The sequence below is a fragment of the Thermobia domestica genome, chromosome 15 (genome assembly GCF_964235325.1).
Source record: "Thermobia domestica chromosome 15, izTheDome1.hap1.1, whole genome shotgun sequence".
NCBI lineage: Eukaryota > Metazoa > Arthropoda > Insecta > Zygentoma > Lepismatidae > Thermobia > Thermobia domestica.
The window spans coordinates 71,338,829-71,365,590 of NC_137468.1; the positions used below are offsets into that span (position 1 = coordinate 71,338,829).

A 26,762-nucleotide genomic window follows, 5' to 3' on the forward strand; every position below is an offset into this window, starting at 1 on the left:
TTAACCTGGGATGCACTGCAAGTTAGGCCGATGGGCCCCACATGATTTGATTCCGGTCAGAAGGCAACGCGAGCAAACACCTGTATTTTTTTGCTGTCTCGTCTGAGGAAAAAGTCATTTCTGGACAAGGTGTTGACATCTAATGAGAAATAAGTCCTATACGAAGCTCCATGGCGCCGCGGTTCCAAAACAGCCGAAATCAGCACTGCACCAAAAGAAGGCCCTCATGTGTGTTTGCTGGACTGCTACCACAAAGCGTCAATGCAACTGTGGTCAGCAGTTAAGTTGTGTTCAAGAAAAACTCAAAACTGGAATCAGCACTTCTGAATCGCAATGGTGTCCTCCTGTTAGACATCGCTAAGCTCCACGTGGCAAGGATGACCCGAGACACCATACTACGCTTTGGATGGGAAACACACTTGCATCCGCCACACTCCCCAGACATTGCACCGTCCGATTATCACCTGTTCCATTGTTTGGACAAAATGAAATGAAATCTTTAAGTTTACGTCCCGCGGTTAAGCCAGTTAGGCTAAAGGAGACGGTGATGATGAGTAATGAATGAAATGGTGGAATGAAGAAAGTGGGAGGAAACGGGAGAACCCCGAGAAAACCCACGCACACGGTGTTTGTCCACCACAAAGTTCACTTGGAGGGGGTGGGATCGAACCCGGGACCATTGTTTGGACAATCACCTTAGAGGACGCCGGTTCAAATCCTTAGTACAGGAGCAAAATGCACCTGATACCTTCTTCGCTTCACAGCCCACCAAGTTCTACCGTGATGGAATCCATGCTGACGGGGACTACTGTTGATCTTCCAGGTACATCTTAGGTGACATATCGATGTTCGAAGATGGTGGGTCAAAAAACGACAGAACTTTCTTAGCTTTTTTTTTTTTTTTTTATGGAAACTATAAAGTTGGAAAACAAAATCGGGGATGATAAAGGCAGTTTCTTTTTATTTGCCTAAGTTAAAGTGGAGGTTCCTATTTACAATGTACAGAATATGACTAGGGTATATAAACACGGGAAACCTTTGCACAGCGAAATATTTTTGTATTTATACAAGAAATATAAAATTTAACTAAGCGTCGCAGATGACGTTAACCGTAATACGTGGAGTAGAAAAAAGTTAGTCGTACAGGTTACCCTTACACAGTAAAACATGCTTCACAAATACTAAATCTGAAGTATTTAAATATACGTAAGTTTTTTCCAAACCAATACAGTGAAACTGTGATAATTTCAATACAGATAAAAAAAGTTGACTTACCTGCACATTATTTGCATCTGTGTACTGCAAGCCAAAATAGTCTTTTTCAATGAGATCCAAGGAGTAGAATACTTGTTCATACAGATCATTGCCAATTGCTTTTTTCTGAAAATAAGTATTGTAATACACATTACTTTTAGTTTGCCACAAATATGCGTAGAATCACTGAATTATGTATAACATACACCACACTTATGATATAAGCATGTCAGGACACTTCCTCAAAACGCTAACTACAGTAAGATTTCTGATGGAGGAGGAGGCCGATGATTTACTTAAGAGTGAATTATTACGAAAGAATCAATGGCATGAGAATGTGAGGAATCGGAACAATCCGACAAAAATCCGCGAACATTATGTCCACTACAAGCTCATATGACTGGGATCAAACCACGGATCTTTTGCAGCAGAGGTGAGTGCTTTACCACCAAACTACCTCCTGGACATCTGAACTTATCTCACCTAAATTATTTAATAGCGTAATAGAATGAATATTAATAATTAACAAAATAGATTAAGAACAAGCAATGACATGGGTGTACCAACAAGGTCTATATGCACCCGTTCAGAACCATAATCAAAATCAAACAAACAAACAAACAAACAAAAACAAAAAAATCTTAGAAAACTACAACGTAAAAGAACATGAGCATACGGAAACGGGTAGAAAACGACAGACAAATGTCACAACATACTGTCGAAGGTAAAATGACTCTACTTAGTCGGACCACATACACACAAGCAGAGTGGACGTTAATGAAAACAATAGAAGTAATTCTTCTTTGCAGGGGCTGCTCGGCGAGAGGTGTACGCGGGGTTCGCCCTGATTCGCAGAGATAAAACTATGCAGAAAAACAAAATAAAAGACCATGAAGAAATACTGTGACAAAACAACACCAACGTAAAGCGAATCGAATAGGGAAAAAAATCTATAATAAGTAAAACTAGTAATAAGGGAAGGAATACTAGTAAAGACTAAAGATATCCATACACAAAACAAATTAAATCCCATGTGAAACTTGGATGTGCTATAAAAGCCTCACGAGTCGAGGAATAAAATATAATTCATCGCCAAGTAGTAATCTCAGGTCGAGTGGGATGTCATAACGCAGTTGAAAAAGAGTCACAGCGGGGCAATCAACAAGTAGATGATGAGCTGACAAAAATGCACTACGAACGGTACAATTCGGAGGTGCAACCCGAAGCAAAACATATGCACCTGTGACAAGGTTATACCCAATCCACAGTCGAGTTAATGGTATTTCTTTCCGACTAGACGATAGCGAATTAGACCCAAGCTCCTCAGCTAGGTGTATTGGCATGTAATTTGTTGCCACGTGATAGGTTTAAATCCAACTGCCATTGCTGCAAAAGACGAGAACTGAACACTAGGTGAATATCAGCGCAAGATAGGGGTGTCAGAAGTTAAATACCATGAAAAGCTCTGTCTTTTGCTAAAACATCTGCCTGTTCACTACCACAAATACTCACATGGTTGGGGATCCAACAAAATTTGAGAACGGAACTAGTAGCAGGTAGTGAATGGCAATTCAACAGTTGAGTAGAGTTGATTTTGGGTTTAACGTTCCTTTCAGCAGCGAGGCTTTATGACACGGGACCTACTGATTAACGTGGAACCCAAACCACACGAACTCCGGCAGGGAATTGAACCCGGGTCAGCCACGCCAAAGGCGATTATGCTACCCGCACAGCCACGAAGGAGCTCCAGGCATTTCAAGAGAATATGTTGAACTAGAGTATTGTGTGTAAACATTACTAAGGCTGACAAAACATTTTTGGAGTCAGATAGGATCAAAATACGGACAATAGTATGGATCACATGGTAATCTAAGGCATGAAGAATAGCAAGCACCTCAGTGCTAAAGGAGGGGGAAGAAGGGGTGCCCATAGCAGGCATAGCTAAGCACAAACGCACAGCGAATAGAGCCATGGTGTTTCAAGCCATCGTGTAACATAAAGCAAAACTCTTCTTGATATTGGTGATCAGTAGTGGCAGACTTATTACTCAAATGATATATATCACAGCCACAGCAACAAAGACCACACTCAAAATACTACTTGAGAGACATACTTCTCTTGAAGGAAGCGATCAGAAAAGGTAACGCCACTCGCACTCGAAAATATTGGTCGCCTAGAAACAAGGCCACAGGGCCATGCAGTCTCCAAGAGTCTAGGTGTTGCAGGATTCCGGGATGCCAGGTAGATCATAGGAGTGTTAAGAGATCAAAAAAGACAGCCATTAAATGTTCTTCATGAAGAAAAGCATCCTAAATAATAGTTTCAATGTGGACAAGATAATCAGTAGTCGAACAAAATTGACGGAATTCACATTGGAAGTTCGGGAGTAAAATTCCGTTCCAAGAACCAGACGAACAGAAGACAAACCAGTTTCTCTAAAACTTTCCAGTCACAGCCAGAGTAAAAACTAACACTTACTTGATGAATCCAGATATTAAATGCTCCGACATAACGTTTCAATGATTTTCTGTGATCTGTCAACGTAGAATAATTCATCATCTTATAATGTGATTTAATACGAAGTATGCCTTTACCAGTTTTACCTTTTCGAAAAAGGTAAGAGGACGCAGGTTAAAATAAAATAAAATCTGCTGACAACGGTACTGATCTTCGGTAAAAGGCTAATAGCGGTAATGCAAATCGATAATTCTGTTGGGACTTCAAGAAAGCTAAGAATTGCAAACCTACAAATTACTATTTTATTTTGGAGTAAAGTGGTTAGTATAAAGTTGGAGCACAGATATATGTCTAGTCGGCTCATATATATAAATGAAGAATAGAGAGTAATATTACCAAATCTGATGATACGGTGCAGATATCTGACGGTATTTCCGGAGTGCATTAAGAAATGGAACCAATCATTTTTAACAAGAAATCTCAATAATATAAACTCAAGGAAACATTAACTTTTTCTACACAATTGGAAAATATTGATAAAAAATACGTAGTCCTATTAGCAGAACAATTTCTTTCTAGAAAACCACATATGATGTAGATAACAAGAGGTCATTCCAAAGCAGCGTCAGTACGATGCTTTAACATTCAGATAATTTAATAAGTACTAACCTTTATTTTATTATCTATTTTAAGCGAAGACAAAAAATAAATAAATAAAAAGATTACCGTACGTTACTATAGATTTCTGTGCCTCTTGTTCTTTTATCTGCATTGTACATCATGTGAAAATCTCCAGGTTCCTGTACTCCAGATCTTAAAAATTTTAGCATCATGTGTCCTTTGTGAAGCGCCAGAAGGGAATGTAGAAAACAATTCAATTTACTTTACTTTTCCCTAGCCAAAAATTGGGTCTGATGCACTAATCGAGGCTTTGTACAGCGGATAAATCAGCAGTACTTCTACAGATTAATACTGGGACGGTAACGGATTAACTGGGCGTCTCGTTATGCGTTAGGAGGCGGATCATCATTGCAAGTGAATGACTAGACTGATCAACTGATTGTAACTGAACTTCTTTTTAGGGATAGTATATTCATGCGAAATGAGGGACCTGCACCACATAAACTGCAATCAGGAAAGTAAGTGGTGATGAAAGAAGTAATCCGGAGAAAGCCTTGTTCACCACAAACATGATCTACAGTCCATTTGATACAATTTGCTCTTTCTAACAGTTGCTTTCCTCTGTTTTTCCTTCCTACAGATCATCATAACAATCAGGCAAGAAGAACTGTTTCTATGGCAACAGCACGTTCAGCCAATTATAGCGGCTCATTTCTCTCGCTCGGCAATGTAAAAATTCCAGTCCTTCCGCACATTGCCAATTTGAATATAAATGAATTCACATTGTTTTCGTCGAATGTCAACTTGAGTAGTGGACCTGCTGGTTATTTACACCATTCTTTTTATTCACTTCCAGTGAATAATTTCATATTTCAATACCAGACGCAAAACCCGATAGCAAAGCATTGAACACCGCGTGCGCGCAGCAAGCTGTGAGGAAGGACAAGTATTATCAATTGCAGTATAGCACGTGTCCATTAAAGGTACGTTCTCTACACTAAGCCATTGATTCCCCTCCTTCTCCCAAAGAAACAGTCAGCAAGTCAAAATGATGTTGCGTTGAACCGTAATTTCACATACAGTCTTCAAAAAATCGATTGTTGCCTTCATTTCTCAAATATACATATGATGAGAAATCAGGCCTTACATTGAACGCAGAGAACCCTCCCCGCTGGTTTAATGGGTAGTGTGTGTGTCTTGGTTTAATTTAATTACAGTGACACACAAAAACGTTTTATTTCACAATAATTCTCTTTCATTAATCATCCATCTCCTTTTGCCTGAAGCACATAATCGTAAGTAAAAACACTAAACATATATAATAGCCTTGGGCGCAGGAGACTCGGGTTCAATTTCCAGTGAGAGCTCATATGATCTTAACGTCAAGCTGTAGATCCACGTCTCATATAGCCTCCACATTGAAAAGAAACGTTAAGGTTAGTTTAAAGGGACAAGTTTTGCCGATAGATGTCACTACAGTCTTCGTATCTCTCTAGTGTATTTTTTCTTTTTTACGAAAATTCACGATTTCTCTTTAAAATTTCAACCTACAGACTTCAAATTTTTAGAGAAGAAACTTCATAACCTATCAAAGGCAACAATCTGTGCCGATTTTTTATTTAGAATTTTCTTCATTGTCGAAATAGCTTGATTGTTGGAATGGATATCCAAACCTTCAACAATGAAGAAAATTTTAAATAAAAAATCGGCACGGATTGTTGGCTTTGATAGGTTATGAAGTTTCTTCTCTAAAAATTTGAAGTCTCTAGGTTGAAATTTGTAAAAGAAATTTTCGTGAAAGGTCAAAAAATACATTACAGATACGAAGACTGTAGTGACATATATCGCCAAAACTTGTCCCTTTAAATCATCCTTAAAACGCAAAACAATAACGACATATAAAATAAAAATTCTTACTCAAAATTAATCTTGCACTGCGGACGAAACGACATTATATAGTTGACAAAGACATTGAAAATAATACCCAGAAAAATACATGACTACTTTTCAGTCGGGCTGTCTCACTATTTTCATTTGCACTCACTACGCTTAATATGGCTCACGCTAGCTCCCACCCGTACTCGCTCGGCATCCATAATAGCTCATCTCACGCTAATTAATTTAAGTGGGCTCGCTTTTACTACCTTCATTGGAGCTCGCTATTAATTTATAAGAACTCATCTGAACACGAGGTCGTGCATTTAGTTATCTCTACTGAAAAATAAATTCTTCGAAGCACTTTATAGACTATTTAGGCTACTTTTTTTTTTTTAATACATAATTATCCCATTGTTATTATTTTACTTTGATGTAACACCCCAGAACTATGTTCCAAGACCAAGGGATGCGATGACGATGGTAATGAATGAAATGGTATAGTGGAATGAAGGAACCGGGAGAACCCGAGAAAACCCAGGCACTAGAGGTGAACGCTTTGCCACTGAGCCACCATGCCCTATTCTATTATTATAAAATAACGAAACCTACCTTGATCTTATACAATTAAACATATGAAGGAAATCAGGAGAACCAATACTAACACACAACTTTCCATTTTTAGGTTATACACACATCTGTGCATGTTGGCCCTCTCCTTTGATAATGAAACAACACCAAATAAAGAAAAATCTGTCTAGGCGCTGAAGTACTACATTAGCAGCGAGAACGTTTTCCTCTTAAACACCTCACATTATCTACAACTAGAATACTTTTCGAAACTGGTTTTTGGGGCGCCTTGTCTGACTGAATTGCCTAAACTATTTTTTTTTCCTTTCGATTTTCTTAAACCTAAGTAGAGCAAAACTTAAGCCTTTAGAATTGCCCAGTGTTCTCTTTTGTTTTTCTTATACACAGATCATAGCTCATCAGAAGTTAAACTACTTTAGTTCTATTAAAAGCTCACGAAGCCGTAAAATTGTGAAGGCAGGTTTCTGCTAACTTTAATTACAGTGTAGTAAAGAAGTTACCTTAATAACTACGGAAAAACATTTTAAAACCAAGTTGATAATTACACAATCACTAATTAATTGGTTTATGTTTATATGAAAGAGGCCAAATGTTTAAATGAGGGTAACTGCTAATTGAAAATACCAAACCTAACTTAGTGTTAACAGAAATGAGCTACGTTTAGATTAAGGGTGCCACAAGTAGGTTTAAAAAATTATACAGAGAAATGAGTTCAAGGGAAGTATAATTGATTTGTGCCTCATTTAACAATAGAATAAGTAAATTTTGTAGAAATGGGAAATGCAAAATGCTGTAGAGGTTGTGTACTTACTGTTTAGACGACGGAGTCAGAAATAGGTAAAAAATAGAAAATTTACAGCAGGTAAACTTTAGCACTTTGCATGAAAAGACACACATATTTATAAGGAACACACTTCTGCAGGCGACAGAAATAAACACAAGATAATACAGCTGTATTTTAGGTTTACAAGTGTAGGGTTATTAGTGTAAAATAATTACAAGTAAAATCACTACGGTTAAAATAAGATAGTGCATAGAAAGGTATTAGATACTATTTTCCACCGGCGGTGTTTCTGCACAGTATACGGAAGCTGTATTTTATGTTTACAAGTGGAGCATTATTAGTGTGAAACCGTAAGTGCTACTGAAATTCGTATCATTGGCAAAACCCACCAGTTTTCATTATCTTCACTTACGCGTATACCAATGTCGCTGACGCACCTGCTCCCTTCGGAAGCACCTCCATGCTGTTGCGCAGGCCCACCACCTTCGCCCTGCCCTAACTCGGACCATTCGTGCTTTTTAGTGGCTACCTAGCACAGCTTGGTTTGTGGTTTTTGCACTGTAATCTTTACGCCATACATCCGGACACCGTATTTATCGTAAAAAAAAAAGTGCAAATCATAAAAGAATAGTAATTTTTCAGAAATTACTTGTGGTGGCCCCTTTGAATTTTATATATGCTAAACGGGGTAATGACGTGTCACAAAATGCAAATCCTTTGGAGAACAATAAGAAGGAAAATAATGAAAGAATTTTTAACAATTATTTCGAGTGGTGTGTCAAAAGTAAACCTGCACGGAAATGAGCTGAATGAAGGGAAATGTTATTGATTCGTGTCTCATTTAAGAATGAAACAGAAGTATATGTAGAAATTTGAAATGCTATAGACTATATGTACTCACCGGAAGAGCGCTTAAGGGAATGTGAATACAACAATACAAATAGTTACCCTTAAACTAATACAATATTAACACAAATTAGCGAAATTGTGATTTTTTTCGACTCTGCATAAGGCCCTTCAACTAAACATAGACCTTAAAAAATGGCAAGATTGTTCTGTACTAAACTAACCAAGCCTTCGACACGTAACGATAAAGAATTCCTAGACCTGTACAAAATAAACCTTAAGGGCCTTACGCAGAGTCGTTTTGATGTATGATTAGCGACATGGTAATAGTATACATGAGAACCCCCTGATCTGCGCTTCTTCTGTGTTCTATTACCACTTCTACATGAAATACTATAAATTTTCTACGTAGTGCAATAGTAAAAAGTATCTATGTGCACAAGACATGCGATATGCGTTAAATCCCCCCCCCCCACACACACATAGTCATAGATAAAGTACAAGGGCACTACGGATGCAGATATAAAGTACAGGTACGTTCTTTTTTATTTTCGCATCAGTCGATAAGTAAATAAAAGTCGCTTTGTTACCCCCTTTGTACGTTCGTACATACTCAATGAATAATCCCTAAAAGTATGAGCGTCCTGCTCCTTCGGGAACTGATGCAGCTTTATGTATACTATATCCATTAAATGATTCATATATTATATCCATTAAATGTTTCATCCATCCCAATATCCATAATCTATCTTCATATAGATGAAATGATCATATTATACTATAACATATTCATCTTCAGTTTCGATAATTAATGTAAGTTACTTGAACGACAAATTTTATACTTAAAGAGTAGATTAGCTTTGAGAAAAGAAACTGGCTTACTATTCATTGTTTAGTGCTAAGAAGTTAACCTCCCCCATCTTGGATTTAAAAAGTATGACTAAGTTCTCTAACTCAAAGTCTCAGGATCCGCATATTTTTGACTACGTGTTCGTTACTTATTACTTCCATCATTAAAATTAACTAATTTCTTTACAGAATATGCATGAAATTATTCATAAGCGAACTTGCACAATTACACACAAACAATAGGCACTTGGCGTCGCTCAGCATACCATAGCCTCTGGGTCAAGAACATAATAATGGATACATCACATCCTACTATGACAAGACATCGTCACTATGAATCTAGTAATGCATATATAAAGCAATTATAATAATAAGCAACTTACCGTCAGATCAACTGACAGATCAGTGCCATCCAAAAGAATAACTCGACACGGAAGGAGATGTTTACTTTGGATCGCCCGTTGTTGTCCGGATTTGGGTTGTGTTGCTGTCTTTTGGGCGTTACGACCCTTTCTCCTGCTTAAAAATCGCAACATTACGACGGTTTCCGAGGCCTCACTACTAGCCCCTTAAAATAATTGTTAAACCATGAATATAAGGCACCTAAGTGGACGGATTAAAACAAAAAATCATCACATAAACAAATCTAATCAACCACAATCACTCCCACCTCCGCTCCTGCCACACATGCTATGTCAACACAGTTACCAGGTACTGTGTGACGAAGATTTTTCCCTTTGCACAACCGTTAATCCTCTGCAGCTGCGCACTACTTGCGGTTAAAACCATTTGAGAGAAACAATTGTTGCATTAATTACAGCGAGTAGTGTGCTTTGTTCTGGACACAGTTATCTGAGAAACACTATTTAAAGTCCATTTAAAGAAAATATTATTATTCCTTGGTTACTACTATATGTTGGAATTTCGATTTAGCAAATGTGCGGGTTTACTCAAAATCATACGTCTATATGCTATTTGTTAAGTTGGTTTTGAATGAAGTATATTCTTAAGTTACATATTATAATTTTCATACTTTATTATTATTTCAAACGAATTCTTTTTTAAAAGTTTGTCACCCAATGTTGATGACTATATAGAGGATAGGGTAAGGCTAGAGCGAGCGCCTTACCGACTTTCTACTTTGCTTTGGACGTTATTATACTGCATATATACGTACTAGATGTTGATTATATCATAAAAGGACCCTTATATTAGCAGCACAGACAATAGACCAACAATGGGGATCCGTAGTCTAGGTAACGTTATTATTTACCGCTTTGCCGATCATTTGCCAACCAATTAAATTCCCAACTTCTACGAAAGAAATTTAAAAAAAAAAAAAAAAATGTAACTGGGAATACGAGGTCGAAACTGTTGGATAAATGACATGAATTATTTGTTGGACAATATACACGTGGGTAGTGGAGTAGTTACGATTTTGTTTCTGGGGCTTTGCTAACTTTATTCCTGAAAATGTGAAATTTCTGCAAGATATTTCATTTATTTTAAAATAGTAAATAAAATTTCGGGTGGCATAAGCCCGAAAACTCCCTTAAATACGCCACTACACATGGGCCAACGTATTTTCCCACTTAGGGTCTACACGTAACTACGCTGGACCAACAAATTTTTGCAATTCCCAACCATGCCGACTAAAGCCTACGTAGGACCTACCAAATGTGCTGTCATAGTAGTGGATCTTGAAACGATGATCATCTTCGCTAAGCACATACTGCATTCTAGAAAGTAGAATTTATTAGACTTCCAAACTTTTCTATCCATAAGTAAGGAAAATCTTACAATACAGTTCTCTTCATCAGTTCACTTTCGGGTTTTAGAGTAAAAATGGTAAATGGTAGCAAAGTTGAGTTTGTCAGGTGGATGATATTTTGAAAGAAATATACTCAAATCCTTATTATGAAAGGAAAACGTCCCGTCTGTCAGTAACGCTAGTATTGTATATAACATTTGGGTGCTCAACTACATAGGCAAGTAGCGCACATAGCAGAGTGACGAGAGTTAACTATTAGGAATTAGTGTTATAGACGAACATGTGAGACATTTTCCTTTAAAATATATATACGAACAATTTATATTAAAATTATAAAATGGATAATATATAACATACTAATGAATGCGTGAAGTTCTACAAACCTCATGAAAGCAAAGAACAGTAAATTTCATTGGAAATACTGACATTATTACTCCATTATTACTGGCATTATCATATAGTGCACACTAGAAAGTTAAAACACAGACAGTTGCTTTCTTTCGAGACGACATTAATGGAATAATTCAACTAGTTCCAATAAGATTATATAGCATGAACTGGCGCAAATCCCGGGAAGTGAGGGGCACATCTACACTCCGATCTTGGAACTGGGGAGGGTTGTCCCCCAATAATACAATTTGAAATATGTTTTTTGGGGAGAAATGGGATGTTTTGTGTCCGATTGCCACAAAGGAAAGTGAGATGAAATTGATGTCATCTCAGAATAAGCCTCAAAATATGCCCGCCTCTCAATGTTGAAGACAACTCCTCCCCTATTCCTCCACAGCATTGTTTTCAACTTCATAAATAGTCTGAGCATCTCTAAAAAGAAAAAAAAAAGTCTTACCCGTCCCCCTTCCCAATGTTGAAGACAGATTTGCGCCGCTGATATGATGATACCTATCTTATGAACACATTTACTATTATTAGAAACGGAATGGCTTTACAAGCTAATCCAGAGTGATCAAGACTGCGCTTATATGTCAATATTATGTAAAACACGTTCTTCAACAAATAAGTGTCCTAGAACAGTCCCTTCACATGTTGAATTTGTTCTCTCGGACAAAATTTTCTAGAAGAAAGCATATAGAAGTTAAAAACAATGATGATGCTAGAGGATACCAAGGAGGTGAACATCCTTAGTAGTTACTCCTGCCCCTAAATATGTTGTAATATATGTCAAGTAATATAAAATTATCCTTCTCGGTATACTATTCGGGGCGCTCGGTATAAACCAGTACCACGATTCTGAATTGTGACTAAAGTTCAAAGTGTAAAATTGTTGCCGTTGCACGTTAATCGATTTTAATAATTACATATCAGGTATTAAGTCTTAAATTTTCACACCAACGACTTTAGTGTATGAGGTATAGCTAGAATTCTAGTGTTCAAATGTGAAATTATGTATATCAATAAGTTACAATAATTACCTACCAGGTTTGAAGTCCAATGTTTGAAGTGTGAGGCAGGGATCACTAAAGATACCTTTACACCAATGACCTTAGACTATACAAGAATCATAGCTACAAACCCAAGTTCAAAGTGTGAAAAATATTATTGTAAAGTAATCGGATTTGTTAATTGCTTATCAAGTTTCACACTCTAAATTTAGCTTTTCAAGTCTAAATTTTGATATTAATCAGAGACAGTGATCGACCAATCAAGTTGCACCAAAAATAAATTTACAAGAAAGTTCTAAGTGTGACATTGTGAGTCAGATTTTGGCAATTTTTTATCCATGAAAGAAAAGCAAGTTATACCATCCAAATTTACAAAAGTTATATACTCTTGTAATACAGAACAATTACGAATTTTTATTTCTTTTGATAATTGCAAACTTTAAGAATAGACTAAATGTACTGCTCCCAAAATTTAAGAAAAGTTTCTCAAGGTACAGATGTACAATGAAAAACAATAGGACCCTGTATTCATTCGTATGATCATATTTACAATCTATCTTAGTGAACAGTAAGCAAAACCTTCAAAATTTCCACCTCATACTAATTTAATTTTCATGCCAAAATTTAAAATTATCGTCATCACTTTAGACAATGTATTTTTGACAATTTTGTACCCATAGAAGTGAACAAGCAAGGCCATCCAAATTTACAGAAGTATACAATAGAGAGAGTTATTATCCTAGAGAGTTATTATTCTAGAGAGTTATTATCCTATATATATATATATATATATATATATATATATATATATATATATATATATACAGTAAAACCTGTCTTCAACGGACCCTTTATTAAACGGAAACATTTTACGGTCCCATGAATTTTGGAGAACAAAACATGTAAAACTCCCTTCATTAAGCGGAAACTGTGTTATGATGACAACGGAAAGAAAAATAAACATTTAACGGAAAATTCTGAGTTCCGGAGTACAGCGTTTAGATGTTTAGACATTCTGTGAGACATATACATTACACTGTCTGCGATAAAATGTTCGTTCTTTTGTTAAATATTTCTGGACAGTGTTGACCTTCCCCAACCACTTCACCCCCACAAATTGTCCTTAATCCCCGCAACTTAACCAAGAATCATACGGAATGTTGGAAAGAAGAAAACGAGATAGAGGAAGAAGAGGAATACGATAACGAGTTCCAAGAAGAGTGTAGAATAAATACATATCAAGATTCTCTCAGAAGTTTAAAGGAACTGCAAAAATTTGCCTTACGAAAAGTGATTCTGATTCACTTAGTATAATTTCTCAGGCTAAAGTTTATGCGGAAAGTCAAGCAGCCAAGCAGCAATGTACACATAAAACCTTGCTTGGCTATTAGAAAAATAAAGAAAACGTGTGCATAGCATATTTTGTATTCATTTTAATTTTTTTGTGTATTTATTCGTAGAAGAAAAAAAGTACTGTAATCGAACAATGTACGTACAGCAATATATTTCCTCAGTATGCCCCTTTATAAGCATTATTTAAAAAAGAAAGGAAAGGCCTACCTCCACTAAGCGGAAACCTGACTTTAACGGAAACTTTTGCAAGTCCCGCTCGATTCCGCTAAAGACAGGTTTCACTGTATATATATATATATATATATATATATATATATATATATATATATATATATATATATATATATATATACAAGGGCGGGTCCAAGGGGAGGGCTAAGGGGCTCTAGCCCCCCTTGACGCTCAGGTTTACACTGGATAAAATGGGCTTCAATTCAGCTTTACACTGGATACAAATTATGGTTTAGCCCCTCCCTTGATCATATCCTGGATCCGCCACTGTATATACATATTTAAAAATTTCCAAATTTAAAAAGTAGCCAATGTACTCCTCCAAAATTTTAAGAGAAGACCATCAATGTATCCATGACCTATGAAAGAATTGGCATTGGTACTCAACTACATAAGCATATAATACTATAAAGCGTTATCAAGGAGGATATATAGATCAAAAACTTTCGAAGTTTGAACTTTTAACAGATTTTTTCCTTTATTTATAAAAGGAACAAGTAGGACGAACCAAAATTACAGAAATATATATTTGTTACCTCATGAACGTTTATCAAGTTGACAATTCCTAAACTTAACTCTACAATGCATGATTTTATTTTCTGTAAAAAAAAAAAAAAAAAAAAAAAAAAGTAGTTTTGCAAGAGAAAAGAAAAATGAGCAACGGATGTGCCGGTACGCTTAGAGTGCCATCTAAGTGGAAACTGGAGAATGTTCAAAATGCAATCTGGTTCAAAATGCATTAGCAACTACATATTGTATGTAGGAAAGCACAGATTACATTTACCCCTATGACCCATATCTGTCCCACTATGCATTTTAGGGTTAAGGGGTGGTAGGGTTAACAGTCATACTCAAATTCTGAGAAGGAAGCATCAATGTATCCACGTCGTATAAAAGAGAACAGACCCCTGTACTCAAACACATACCCATATAACGTGAGAAAGCCTCATAAAACAAGGTAAATTAGGTCGACCAGTGGTGAACACATGACAAATTTAGTGATTTTACGATTTTTTTACTAACGGAAGGGAATAAATAGGACCACCAAAGTTTACAGTTTTAATATTCGAGTCCTAAGAAACATTTACCAAAGGGTCTTTCCTAGTAAGATAGTGAAATCGGCTCTTGATCCAAACTGGGTCGTTATTGACTCAAAATGATACCCTTGACATAAAAGTATCTCAAAAAAAATTTTGACCACCTACCCCTACCCCTCACCGAATTATAGTATCATACATGCTCAAAATTGAATATTTTTAAAATTTTCTTGGGGATGGTCGATATAGTTTGAAAGTTTCACAGATTGTAGATACTATGTAGGTGTAAATGTGTAATTTTTTTCAAAAACATCTATGCGCATTTTCTTTGCTTTTTGCGTTTTGAACATTAAAAAACTCGTAGAAAAAATTTTGGGGTGACGTCGCTGACTTTTTTGTTGAAAATTTTGTAATACCCTCAGGTACAGCATATATTTTTGGGGAGCCTGAAAGTGATAGCAACATTGTCAAAAAAGAAATAAAACTGAGAAGAAACGTGTTTTCGCACAGTTTTTCCACCATTTTAGAGCCTTCAAAGTCAAAGAGCAAACATTTCTTTGCAAGAGTACACGATTTTCCTTTCTCTTACGTCCCTTTCGCGTCTGTCGTTCTTCGGCTGCTTCGGTTGTGTCTATTTCGGAACAGAAGCTCCAAATATATCTCCATAACAGTGCTTCCACTTCAACTGACTTGCACAGCAAAGTTACACAAACCGCGGGTCGCCTCCTCGTATCTACCAGTGCTTGCTTCACTGGCCTCGTATCTACCCTGGCGCTCTTTGTTACCTGCATCGGGGAATGGCGGCTCCTTACCGATGAATAAGGTTTTCTCACAACTGATATTTCGAATACGCACTAGAGACAGCGGAAAAGCAAGGTACACCTTCTATTTCTATGCTTTTACCAGGAATCGAAGTAAATCCACTTACCTTGTTATTGTAGAGGAACCTGCAATTATTTGGATGACTATCGGATATCTAAAGACGTATTTTGTTTCAGATATTCTGTGTACCTTAGTTATCAATTTACTTTCTTTGTTTTGATTTTTCATTGGTGATGTAAGCTGTATTTCGTTGTTGTTTCGATTCTTATGTATTAGTGACGATAGAGATGATTTGACACGCTGCCGTCTTTTATGGATCAGAGCGCTATATGCAAGTAGGGTGTCGATTGACTCTTCTGATGATGTTAAGATTCACATCCTGTAAGTGGTGTGCCTGATCGTTACGGATCCGATGTTCTTTGGCCTCCAACAACAGATCTTCGGGAATTTCCTCGTCTGTGTACGAGGGACCGACACACCTGACGACCACTAAAAGAAGAGGAGGTTTTTTGGATTGGTGGTTGTTTTCGTCGAGATGAATTGAGTATGTCGATTTTAATGTTTTTCTCAAAGCATTCAAAAGAAGCATTGTATCGTATGTGGTCGGGAAGTTTGGGTCTGATGATTTCCGAATTATCCCGTTACGGTACTCGAGAACTTTGACTCAAAGTTTTGAGGAAGAAAGAAATGAATATGTTGTCCTGATACAGACGCGATGACTTATTGATGTTGTTGTTGATGTGACAATGAAGAATAAACAATTTTAGAGCCCATGTCAATAGATTTAATGTTTGATTCAAATGTTGTGTATTTGCTGACAGTGAGTTAAGCAAACTCTCAGCATAATTCCCCGTTTGACGTGACGATTGGTACCGGCTGGATGCGTTCGAGATGGTGGAAGCAGTGGGACGTTCTGCTTTGTCTTTCACCATCCTTCCGCTTTTCCACTTTTGTGAAACGGACGGGAATGCAAGGAAGATTGGAGGTAATTCTCCATTACGACCATCCATCGAAGGCCAAGTTATATGCGCAAGATCTTACATGGAGAGCCGACCTTATAGAGCGAATGGGATACAATATGTTGTAATGAAAGTTGATGTAGATGTGGTAACCCGTTTGGATAATCATCAAAGTTGGACCTAGTAGTTTCTGGACAAACTTTTAGTAATGCACATACTTGGCTTGAAAAGTCCAGTTCTCCAAGAATGGAGGCAACAAATGTCTGAGATATGAGCAAGAAAGGGTTTCAAAACCACAATAGCAAGATATTTCTGTACTCGCTAAGAAAGATCGCTAGCGACCAAATTATGGAATGTCTAATTTTTTGTCCATCATGTCGTAGCGTCCTTTCTTCGGGTAAGTGATATAGTTTTGATTGATTGAGTCCATTGAAATGCAGGTAGTCTAAGAGGTTGTCATATTATTTATTTATTATATTAATATTAATTACCCATTCAATGGAATGATTCCGAAAAAAAAAACACTATGAGGTAAACTACTAGAAGTTGACATTGCTAGCAATTACAGGAGCACAATCGATTGGAAGGAAATAAAGTTGCGGTCAGCATAGAAGAAAATGAAGAAATGAGGAAATGAAGTGAAGGGAAGTAAAAGAATGAAATGCAGTGGTCTGGACATCAGATCACAAGATTATGTTAATTCAGTCGAATGAAGTTATCTTCTGTTCCTTGGTCGATTCAGGAACTAATAAAGACAGAGGAGGTCCTTGTTAACAGTTAATTACGGTGCATATGATGGATAGATACGAGATGAAAGTTAGAAATATGTCGTGATCTAACTGTAAATGGTATAATGTCATGAAGTGCTGAAGAGGAATATGAACGTAAGTTAGTGGTGCATTGGTATCACGGTAGCGGAGGATATGAACTTCATATTATGAAGTAACATAGGATGGTGCTGAGCAAAACGTTTGCAGATATAACGAATACGAAGTTGTTCGAGATGAGTAAATAGTGGCGGAAAGTCAATCATCTCATAAAATAATTGTGTTGGATGTAAAAGGCTTAGTTGTCCTCCACGTATTACGTAACGCACCAACGGGGAGGGGAGGGGATTGGACCTTGCGTTACGAAGTGTGACAAGGGGAGGAGGGGTTTTACGTCTTCAATACGTAACGCATGTTTTTTTGCTGTAATTTTTATTTTTATTCTCAGGTTTATATACAATCTTTTAAACAAATAATTTTATTCAGTTATTTTCTTCTTTATAAATAAATAAATAAATATTCCTATTATTTTGGGAAATTGTGAACACATAGCCTTATAAATCGAATCATGCAAAAGGGATTGGAAGACGCTACTAGACACCAGCATTATTGGTGACGAACCCTGTGTGTATTAAAATACAGTAAAACTCCGTTTTGTGGATATCGCAGCATTGTATTTACGGCACGTGCTTTTCTGGAGTTAGTTGTTAGCGATCGTATCCACCACTTAAAAATACCCTCCCGTTCTCACTCGTATCGACATTCCTGAGAACATTTAAAACTTTTGATTTGAATCATTACCCACTATATTCCCCTAAGGGATTTCGCATATAAAACAGAAGAAACTCTTTTTGGTGAAATAATATTTTCCGCCACGGAACGATCAACGATTTGCAGAACAAAATAATAAATTAAAAACCTAATTCGTCGGATATTCATCTCGTTCTGTTTTTTTTTATGTTTGGATTTGAATATTTCTGGAGAACTCGAGTTTATTCACATTCTGGCACTGATTTAGGATAGAAGAATTTAGAAAGGGATAAACTGAAGTCCGAAGTCCAAAGAAGTTGCTTGAAAGCTTATTCACAAACGATATGTTTCTGCTCTTTCTCGTGTGCAGTCACTTCGAATCTGCGGTCGACGAGGAAGAGAACTTCTTTTTCCCTCGGAATATCGTCGACGAACTTCAAATATACGAAGCATCCTGTATCCCGGAAAAAGGAGTCGATGTCAGTTCTTTAGATCCTGTTTCATCAGCATTTTCCGGCAGAATTTATATTTGTCGATCATCGGTGAGCTAAAAGAATAGATGCGATATCCGTGGGAAAACAACATATTTAGTTTCAAAGAATTAAGATTGGTTAATTAAACAATCTTATGGGGTTGAAATATTATTACGGTACTACCGTTTTCTAATACTTTGCTTTGTTGGGAAAAAACGCTACAAAATATTCAGAATACAAGCATTGTGTAATAAAAATTACTACCATTAAAATAGTTTTTCATTGTAATAATCCCCAAAATAAGGAAAATTGGTAAAAAAAAGAAAAATCAAAAAGTGTTACGTAACAAAGGGGGAAGGGGTTCCGCTTTGCGTTACGATGTGTGACAAGGGGAGGGAAGGGGTCAAAATTGTTCAAAAATAGCGTTATGTAATATGTGGACGGTCTCTTATGCGATATTCTAGGCGTATAGTATGACGCTCTAGGATAGTAAGTTTTCCTTAAATTTTTGGGGTGCAAATGTCCAGGCTGTGTGATGATATGTTAATATATTCCGTATGAATATTTTATATGTATGGCGTACGGTATGTGCCCTTAGTCACGAGGTTGTGCCATCTAATTGTTTGAGAAGGTGTCGATTTTGTGCTTGACCTATGATTTTGGTGAGATGTTGAGTCCAGGTAAGATGAGTGTCAAAAATGACACCGAGGTACGTAAATAGTAGTTGACACGGGAACAGGTGTATGATTAACTTGAAGGCAAAGTAGATTCGGGTTTTGATGTACTCGAGAGTAACACCTATGTAGTAAGAATACTATGGATTATGCCTTTGAAGAGTTAATACTCAGCCATCACACATGACACTAGTGCACGAATGGATCAATAGCCACTTGCATAGTTTTATTAGGAGATCGTACAGTGAAGAAAGCAGTGTCATCAGCAAACTAAAATGTTGTGTATTAGGAACAAGGTCAGCGACGTACAATAAATATAATAAAAGAGACAAAGATGAGCCTTGCGGTACGCCAGGTTATAAAAAGATTGGATGAGATGCTGATTAATTGATTAAGATATATGCTAGTCGCCATATTAGGAAGGAGTATATGCATCGGATGTACGAAAATGACAGAAGGTAGCTATGATGTTTGTATAATAAGCCAGGATTCCAAAACCAAGTCGAATTTTTTTCCTGATCAAATGTTACCTGGCCAGAAGTAAAATCTGTACTACCGGTATATTAATTATGGCCTGATAAGACAGAATATTTGATCTAGAGTGCTAAAATGTGGTCAAATCCAGCTTGGTGAATTGAAACAAAATTATAAGAATAAAAATGGTGATGCACGCAAGGGACAAGGAATCGTTCCATGAGTTTGCAGAGACAAGTACTGAGGTGAAAAGGACGGTAGGATGTGACTCCTGATGGAGGTCTCTTTGGTTTAGGAGAGATAAGAAATTTAGTATTTAGTAGTATTTTCATTCGAGCGGAAAAAATTCAGTTCGCAGAATGAAGGCATAGACCCTACTAAGAAAGACCTCTCTGATGAGAACATATGTAATAGAGTCTGGAGTAGTATTGCGTTTAACTATAAGTTTATTACTAAATATTTTCGGGCTGAATCAGCATGGTTAGATCATTATTGGGTTCTAAATCATGAACAGCAGATGGTCGAAGAGAAGCAGAAGCTGCATCTGTATTACGGTTGATAGATAATTATAGATGTCTGGTGTATGTTAACCGGGTAGAAGTGTAAAGGTATCTTGAAAATATGAAGCAAAAATATTAGCTTTTTATGCATTGGTAAGGACTGCTTCATGATTATGAACAATGGAGTATAAGAAACTCTACCGGCTAGTTGATGGAACTTACGCCAATATTATGTACACTGATAGTGAGTTTCATTGGTAAGTGTGTTATAAGTTTGAATCCAGTGTCGTTTCTTTAATGAAACGAAACAAATGTGGATTGGCGATGAAGCCGAATTGCTTTAAGGTTACCCGTCGCTAGAAATTCACGGAAAGTTCTGCGTAAGGTGAGGTTAAAATACATGGTAAGTATTTCGGAGGTAACTTAGGTTTATGTACGCTAACTGAACTTCGGTTGTTGGGATGGAATGATATGCTGTGTCGTCAATGCCTGCAGTAAGTGCAGCGATTTTTCAATCGAGTTCATGTTGTGTGTTGGGTACGGTAATTCCGTAGGAATCAATCGGAGCGATATTGATCTCAATTTGCCCTTTGGTAGCAGTAAACTTTCTGAGGGCTTAGGTTGAATGTTAGGAGAACAGTAAAGTTCGACTTTGACTGGGACATGATCACTACCTATAGAGTCAAGCACAGATATAATACTGAGATACTGTGAGTTAATAATGATGGACAGAGAGATTGAAGATGAAGTTAAGACTATGCCAGGAGTAATATTACTGATAGGACGCGTAGGTTTCGACAAAGTATGAAATTGAACCCTGTTTCATTCCATACAATATCTAGAAAGTTGTCTTTGTCTCGTTGTGATCGACTATGAAAATTGAGATCGACCATGACAATGTAATGCCGGGAGTTGGTATCAATGTAGTGGAAGAAATTACAGTTGAAAGTTTTGCCTGGACGATAGTAAATAGTGACAAAGATAACTGTGAGGCCTCTAAAATAGACAGTCGTGATATTCTGTTCGAAAAGGTGAAGTGCAGGTGGGACAGTAACTGCACAATAATGAAGACTGTGCTGAATACCAGTAGCTATGCCTCTGAGAAATGAACCAGTTGGAGCGTTGTGGTGAAGTGAGTGATACTTTGGTATATAACATGTTAAATACGGTGCAAGTTATTTTCATTGAGAGCAAATGTGGCAATTCATTCTTCCTGGAGGAAATAAATCAGCAAAATCCAAGTACTATCTACCCAGGTATGTTCAAAATTCATTTCTAACGATTCAGTCGTTTCCTCATGTTAGGCATTTTATGAGTATAAAATCAGGCATTAAAATATTATAAAGAATTATTCTATTTTTCTCATTTAAAAATGGAATTTTCGAAAATGTTGAAAAACGTGTTTACTTATTTTTAATGAAGAGCTTATATGCCCAGTTTCATCTCATCAACTTATGAGTCACGTAAAGTGCTCTACTGTTTTTGTAAGCAATTTGAATTCCTTTTATTCCCCTTAGAAATATATTCTAATCCATATGAAATAATACTATAAAAACCTAGTTCATTGCAGCTAACCTTTTATGGTATTATTTTATAGTGTTAAAAAATTCACTTCAAACAGTTCTTGTTCTCGCGAAAAGGCGACGTATAACGTCATTTTTTCACATATAGATAAAATAGGTAATCGAAATTTTGTTTTATTTTTTTGTCCCCTTCCTCCTTGCTCCAAGTAACAATATCATATTCAATACGCGAAAACATGCTATATTCTGAATATCTTATCCATTCGTAATCGTTTTTGTTTCAAATACTACTACTACTACTACTACTACTACTACTACTACTACTACTACTACTAATAATAATAATAATAATAATAATAATAATAATAATAATAATAATAATAGCACTACTAATGGTAGTAATAGGATTGAAATGATCTTCCAGTTTACTTAAACGGCGTTTCTAGTCTTTCTGTCTATGTATTCCACAGAAACTTTCGAAATTTTTTTCCGATTTTCACAAAGCTTGATGTTTGCTTTCTTCGAGGCTTAAGGCAAGCCAATTGTTTACAGTTGAAATGTGTCAAGAATAGGGTGATACAACGAGTTTACAATTAGTCCTTCGTTTAATGTTTGCACATAAATAATGTGATAGCAAAATGATTTTTCAGGATAATTTCGATTAAATATAGGCTATGCGTATTTGTTTTTGATGCAATATAACGTATATTTTTCTAAAGAGGTTCTGGATCATTCCTATTGCTTGAGATTTAAATTAATCAAAGATAAATGGTCAAAATTGGATAAAGTCCTCCGAATTTGGAAGTTTCTTCATATACATAATACGGTATAAGAAAATCTTCCAGAGTAACTTTCATAAGAAACATGTTCAATTTCGACTTGGTAATATAGCGTATATTTTCTTTGAGGTTTCTCAATCAGCCTCACTGCTTTGAATCGATTAGTTGGTTGATTGAGTTGGCACTTAGCATTCTGTTTATCAGCGAGGCTATATGAGACGTGGACCTACAGCTTCACGTGGAATATGAATTAGATGGACTCCCACGGGGAATCAAACCAGAGGTCAAAGACGAAAATGAAATGAAATGAAATCTTTAAGTGTAACGTCCCACGATTATGCCGGTTAGGCTAAAGGAGACGTTGATAATGAGAAATGAGTGAAATGGTGGAATGAAGAAAGTGGGAGGAAACGGGAGAACCCCGAGAAATTCCACGAGCACGGTGTTTGTCCACCACAAAGTCCACACGGCGCGAGCTGGGATCGAACCCGGGAACCCAAGCACCGGAGGTGAACGCTCTACCACTGAGCCACGCTCTACCACTTTTTAATTTTTTAGGGGTCTAAAGGGGGATGAAAAAATTCCCATGCTATTTAAATGGGCGTTTTCTTAGGATACAAAATCTTTTAGATAGTTAAAAATAGGAAAAGAAACGATAGAATTGTGGGTTCAAGAGGTAAGAAGCCCTAGGCCGAGCAAAGACAGTGTGTAGAGGCGAAGCCCTCGGATAGGCAAATTCTGGAAATGTGAGGAGCAAGTTCACGAAATCCAATGTTGATGCAAAGACCTATAGATAAGAAATGCGAGGCCGTAGGCCGAGCAAACTTGGGGGTCTGGGGCAGAGCCCCCAGCTAGTCAATGGCTAGTCTATTTAAATAAATTCGGATTTTTTAAAACATAAAATAGATTCCTTCCCTTAATAAACTCTGACAACTTTTTTTTTTTTTTTGAGCTGTAACAATTGTACTTTTGTATTATCAATAGAAAAGAAAATGAGACTAACCCGCCATTCTGGTTGGCATGAAATGCAATATTTGGGGCTTCTGGATGTAGTTAAAGTAGAACACAATGTTACCTACACGATGAATCGTTTGTTTAAATGTTACGATTCATGACATTTTGTCCTGAGAAAAACAGAATATGAGTCTTTCTTAATTCTTTCGCGTATAGCTACTTCTGTGTCTCTTTCCAAATAATGATTTTTAGTTACCTCAACTTGAACAGAGAAGTACCTACTACTAAAAGAGTAAAACTTGTCAGTTAGAATAAACTCAGCAAGAAATGTCACTAACATGACTCATTCCACCGTAAAATATATAACAAGCTTATGGGTACACAAGCTTGTTATATATATAATTATGGCCTTTTCCCGTTTGCTAGCTATCCTGCACTTCATTCAGTATTTACAGTTCTGGTATCATCCAGTATTTTCAGTATTTTGGTATCGTTTGTTATTTTCAGTATTTTGGTCTCGTTTGGTATTTTCATTATTTTGGTATCGTTTGGTATTTTCAGTATTTTGGTATCGTTCGTATTTTTGGTACTTCGGTTTTCTGTCTTTCGACATCATTCGGTATTTTGGTTTCCGGATTTTAATATTGTTCGGTATTTTCGGCATATTAATATTCGGTATTTTCGAGTTTTCGGTTTTTCAATTTATCGGTATATCGATATTTTTCGTTATTCAAAAAATACCGAAAATTGGTGTTTTAAAATTCAATACCGAGCACCCCTGTCACATTTTACTGATATCTTCAGTAATATGATAGTAAACCAGTTAGAGCTCACTCGCGGTTCAATGATTATCGTACTCGCCTTTAACACAGGAGACCCGAGTTCGATTCTTGGTACGAGTTCATGAAATCTGTATTCCACATTAAGCTGTAGGTCCACGTCTCATATAGCCTTAGTACTAAAAGCAGCCTTAAACTCCAAATCAACCAGCAAACTAATAATAAACCCACTCGACTTTGGGGACACATGTCCTACGTTTGGTTTTACTTACTGAGAGAATATGTTGAAACTAAATGAAACTAACAATTTGTAATAGCAAATTTCCTGTTTGCACTTCATGAAATGTATAGATATAAATGTTGGAATGATGCAGAAAATAAATAGATTAATAAATAAACAAATACAATGCATAAAGAAAAAGAAAACTCTCTTGTTGTTTCCTCGAATAAATTTTCAATGTTCACAGCAGTGGTAGTCGGTATCTAGCAACAGTGTTGTCAACAGTTAAATTCCAAGAATTACTACGTAGATACGAGAAGTAATTAGATTCTTGATAAACAAGTAGACCTAAGTTATCATAAAAATTATAGGAAAGCATTCAATAAATTCTATGTCTACTACAAATAACTTTGGATCTGATTTCAGTTTAGCGTCCCTTTCAGAAACGAGGCTATATGAGGCATGTACTTACAGCTTAACATGGTCCCGAACCACATGCGCTCGCGCTGGGAAGGCTATAGCAGCGATTATTATTATTATTATTATTATTTTGAATATGTTTGTATGTGTATGAATGACAACTCCTTCTAACCACTTCATGCAGAAACGAACTGTCAAAATAGCATTTAGTGCTTTCTCTGTTCTCTACTGTCTTTTAAATTACACATTATGTCAATATGTGTAGGGATCTCAAATTTAGTAAAGCGAAATTTATATCTTCCCTCTCAATTGTAAAGAGATTTTCCCGTTTTACAAGATGTGTATTTTTTACTTCCGCTGTCCAATTGTATATGTTTGAAATACTAATGGGACAATCCTATTCAAAAGTAGAAACTAAAGCAACTACATTTCTCCCCAAAACTACATAAAAAAAAGAAAAGAAAAGAAAAGAAAAGAAAAGAAAAGAAAAGAAAAGAAAAGAAAAGAAAAGAAAAGAAAAGAAAAGAAAAGAAAAGAAAAGAATTACCGTCAGTCAAGATTAGATTTTTCACTAGGGACTAACATTTTTGGTTTGTTGCTCATAAATTTCGAAAGTCATCAGATCGTTGAAATTAAAATGCTGCTAGCAAATTTCTCTCCAGCTGGGTCGTATATTCAATTATGCCTAGAACGCAAAATTTTTAAAGGCGAAAAATTTCAAATTTAAATGAGAATCTAACACTCCTTTTTCTAAATTTCAAAGAAAACTTACGTATATTTCATTCGTCGTGTAGGAAATTAAATGTGACCTACAACATATTAACATCTATTTGTTAGTCTTTCTGACACGAACTAAAGTACATTTTGTACATATTTAAATAGCAGTATAGTATGGCTGTTACTTGGTCAGTAAGCCGCTAATTAAACATTCATAAAAGCTCGATGCGAACATATAAACCCAGCATCTATTGTAAGTTATGTATAAGCAAGTATTTGGCGAAACATTTAGTGCAAAGACTTCAAACGTAACGCATACTACGTTATTTTAGTGTTGCCAGATGATGTAAGAAACTTGCTTCTCGAAACAAATAGACTATTCTAAAGGCACTAATTTGGATGGAACAAGGTATCGACAATAATTATAGCCCACAGGACTAGAAATAATGTTTTGTCATTTCGTTTTGTGTATTTTTTGTCGAATTCTCGTCTTGTCTCGATTATCGGCACGCTTTTCTTGTCTCGTTTAGAACATTTTGTCGCCTTGTTTTATAAATTGATGTCCAAAGTATATGCCCTGATTATCTTTCTAAATTCATCTAGTAGTTATCATAATCGTTTCGCGTCATGAGAGGTCTACTAAAAGTGTGATACAAGAACATTTAAACCATATTTATTATTGAAGTATACGAGGTGTGTTCAAAAAGAAACCCAACATCTGTTGTAACATCTTTGTTGCTCATTGTACAACATTTTAAGTACTGTCCCCCTCAAAGTAGTCTCCTCCACTGTCAATACACTGTTCCCAACGTTTCTGTCATTTTTGGAAAGGTTCCTGGAATGCATTTTCTGGGATGGTGCGCATGTCTCTTGTCGCGTTGT

The 26,762-nt window shown here is 36.4% G+C and overlaps 1 protein-coding gene across 4 annotated transcripts in view; it reads right to left on the minus strand.

Annotated features, from left to right (window-relative positions):
* Positions 1–9,994, minus strand: part of yrt (erythrocyte membrane protein band 4.1-like yurt) — a 73,615-nt gene extending 63,621 nt beyond the window's left edge. For all 4 annotated transcript variants that reach the window (XM_081739821.1, XM_081739822.1, XM_081739820.1 and 1 more), the window contains exons 1-2: positions 9,661–9,994; positions 1,276–1,380 (exon numbers count right to left, since the gene is read on the minus strand). In XM_081739821.1, the coding sequence (XP_081595947.1) occupies positions 1,276–1,380; positions 9,661–9,813 (258 nt within the window). In that variant the 5' untranslated portion in view covers positions 9,814–9,994. The remainder of the gene's footprint in view (positions 1–1,275; positions 1,381–9,660) is intronic.
* Positions 9,995–26,762: the final 16,768 nt, after the last annotated feature.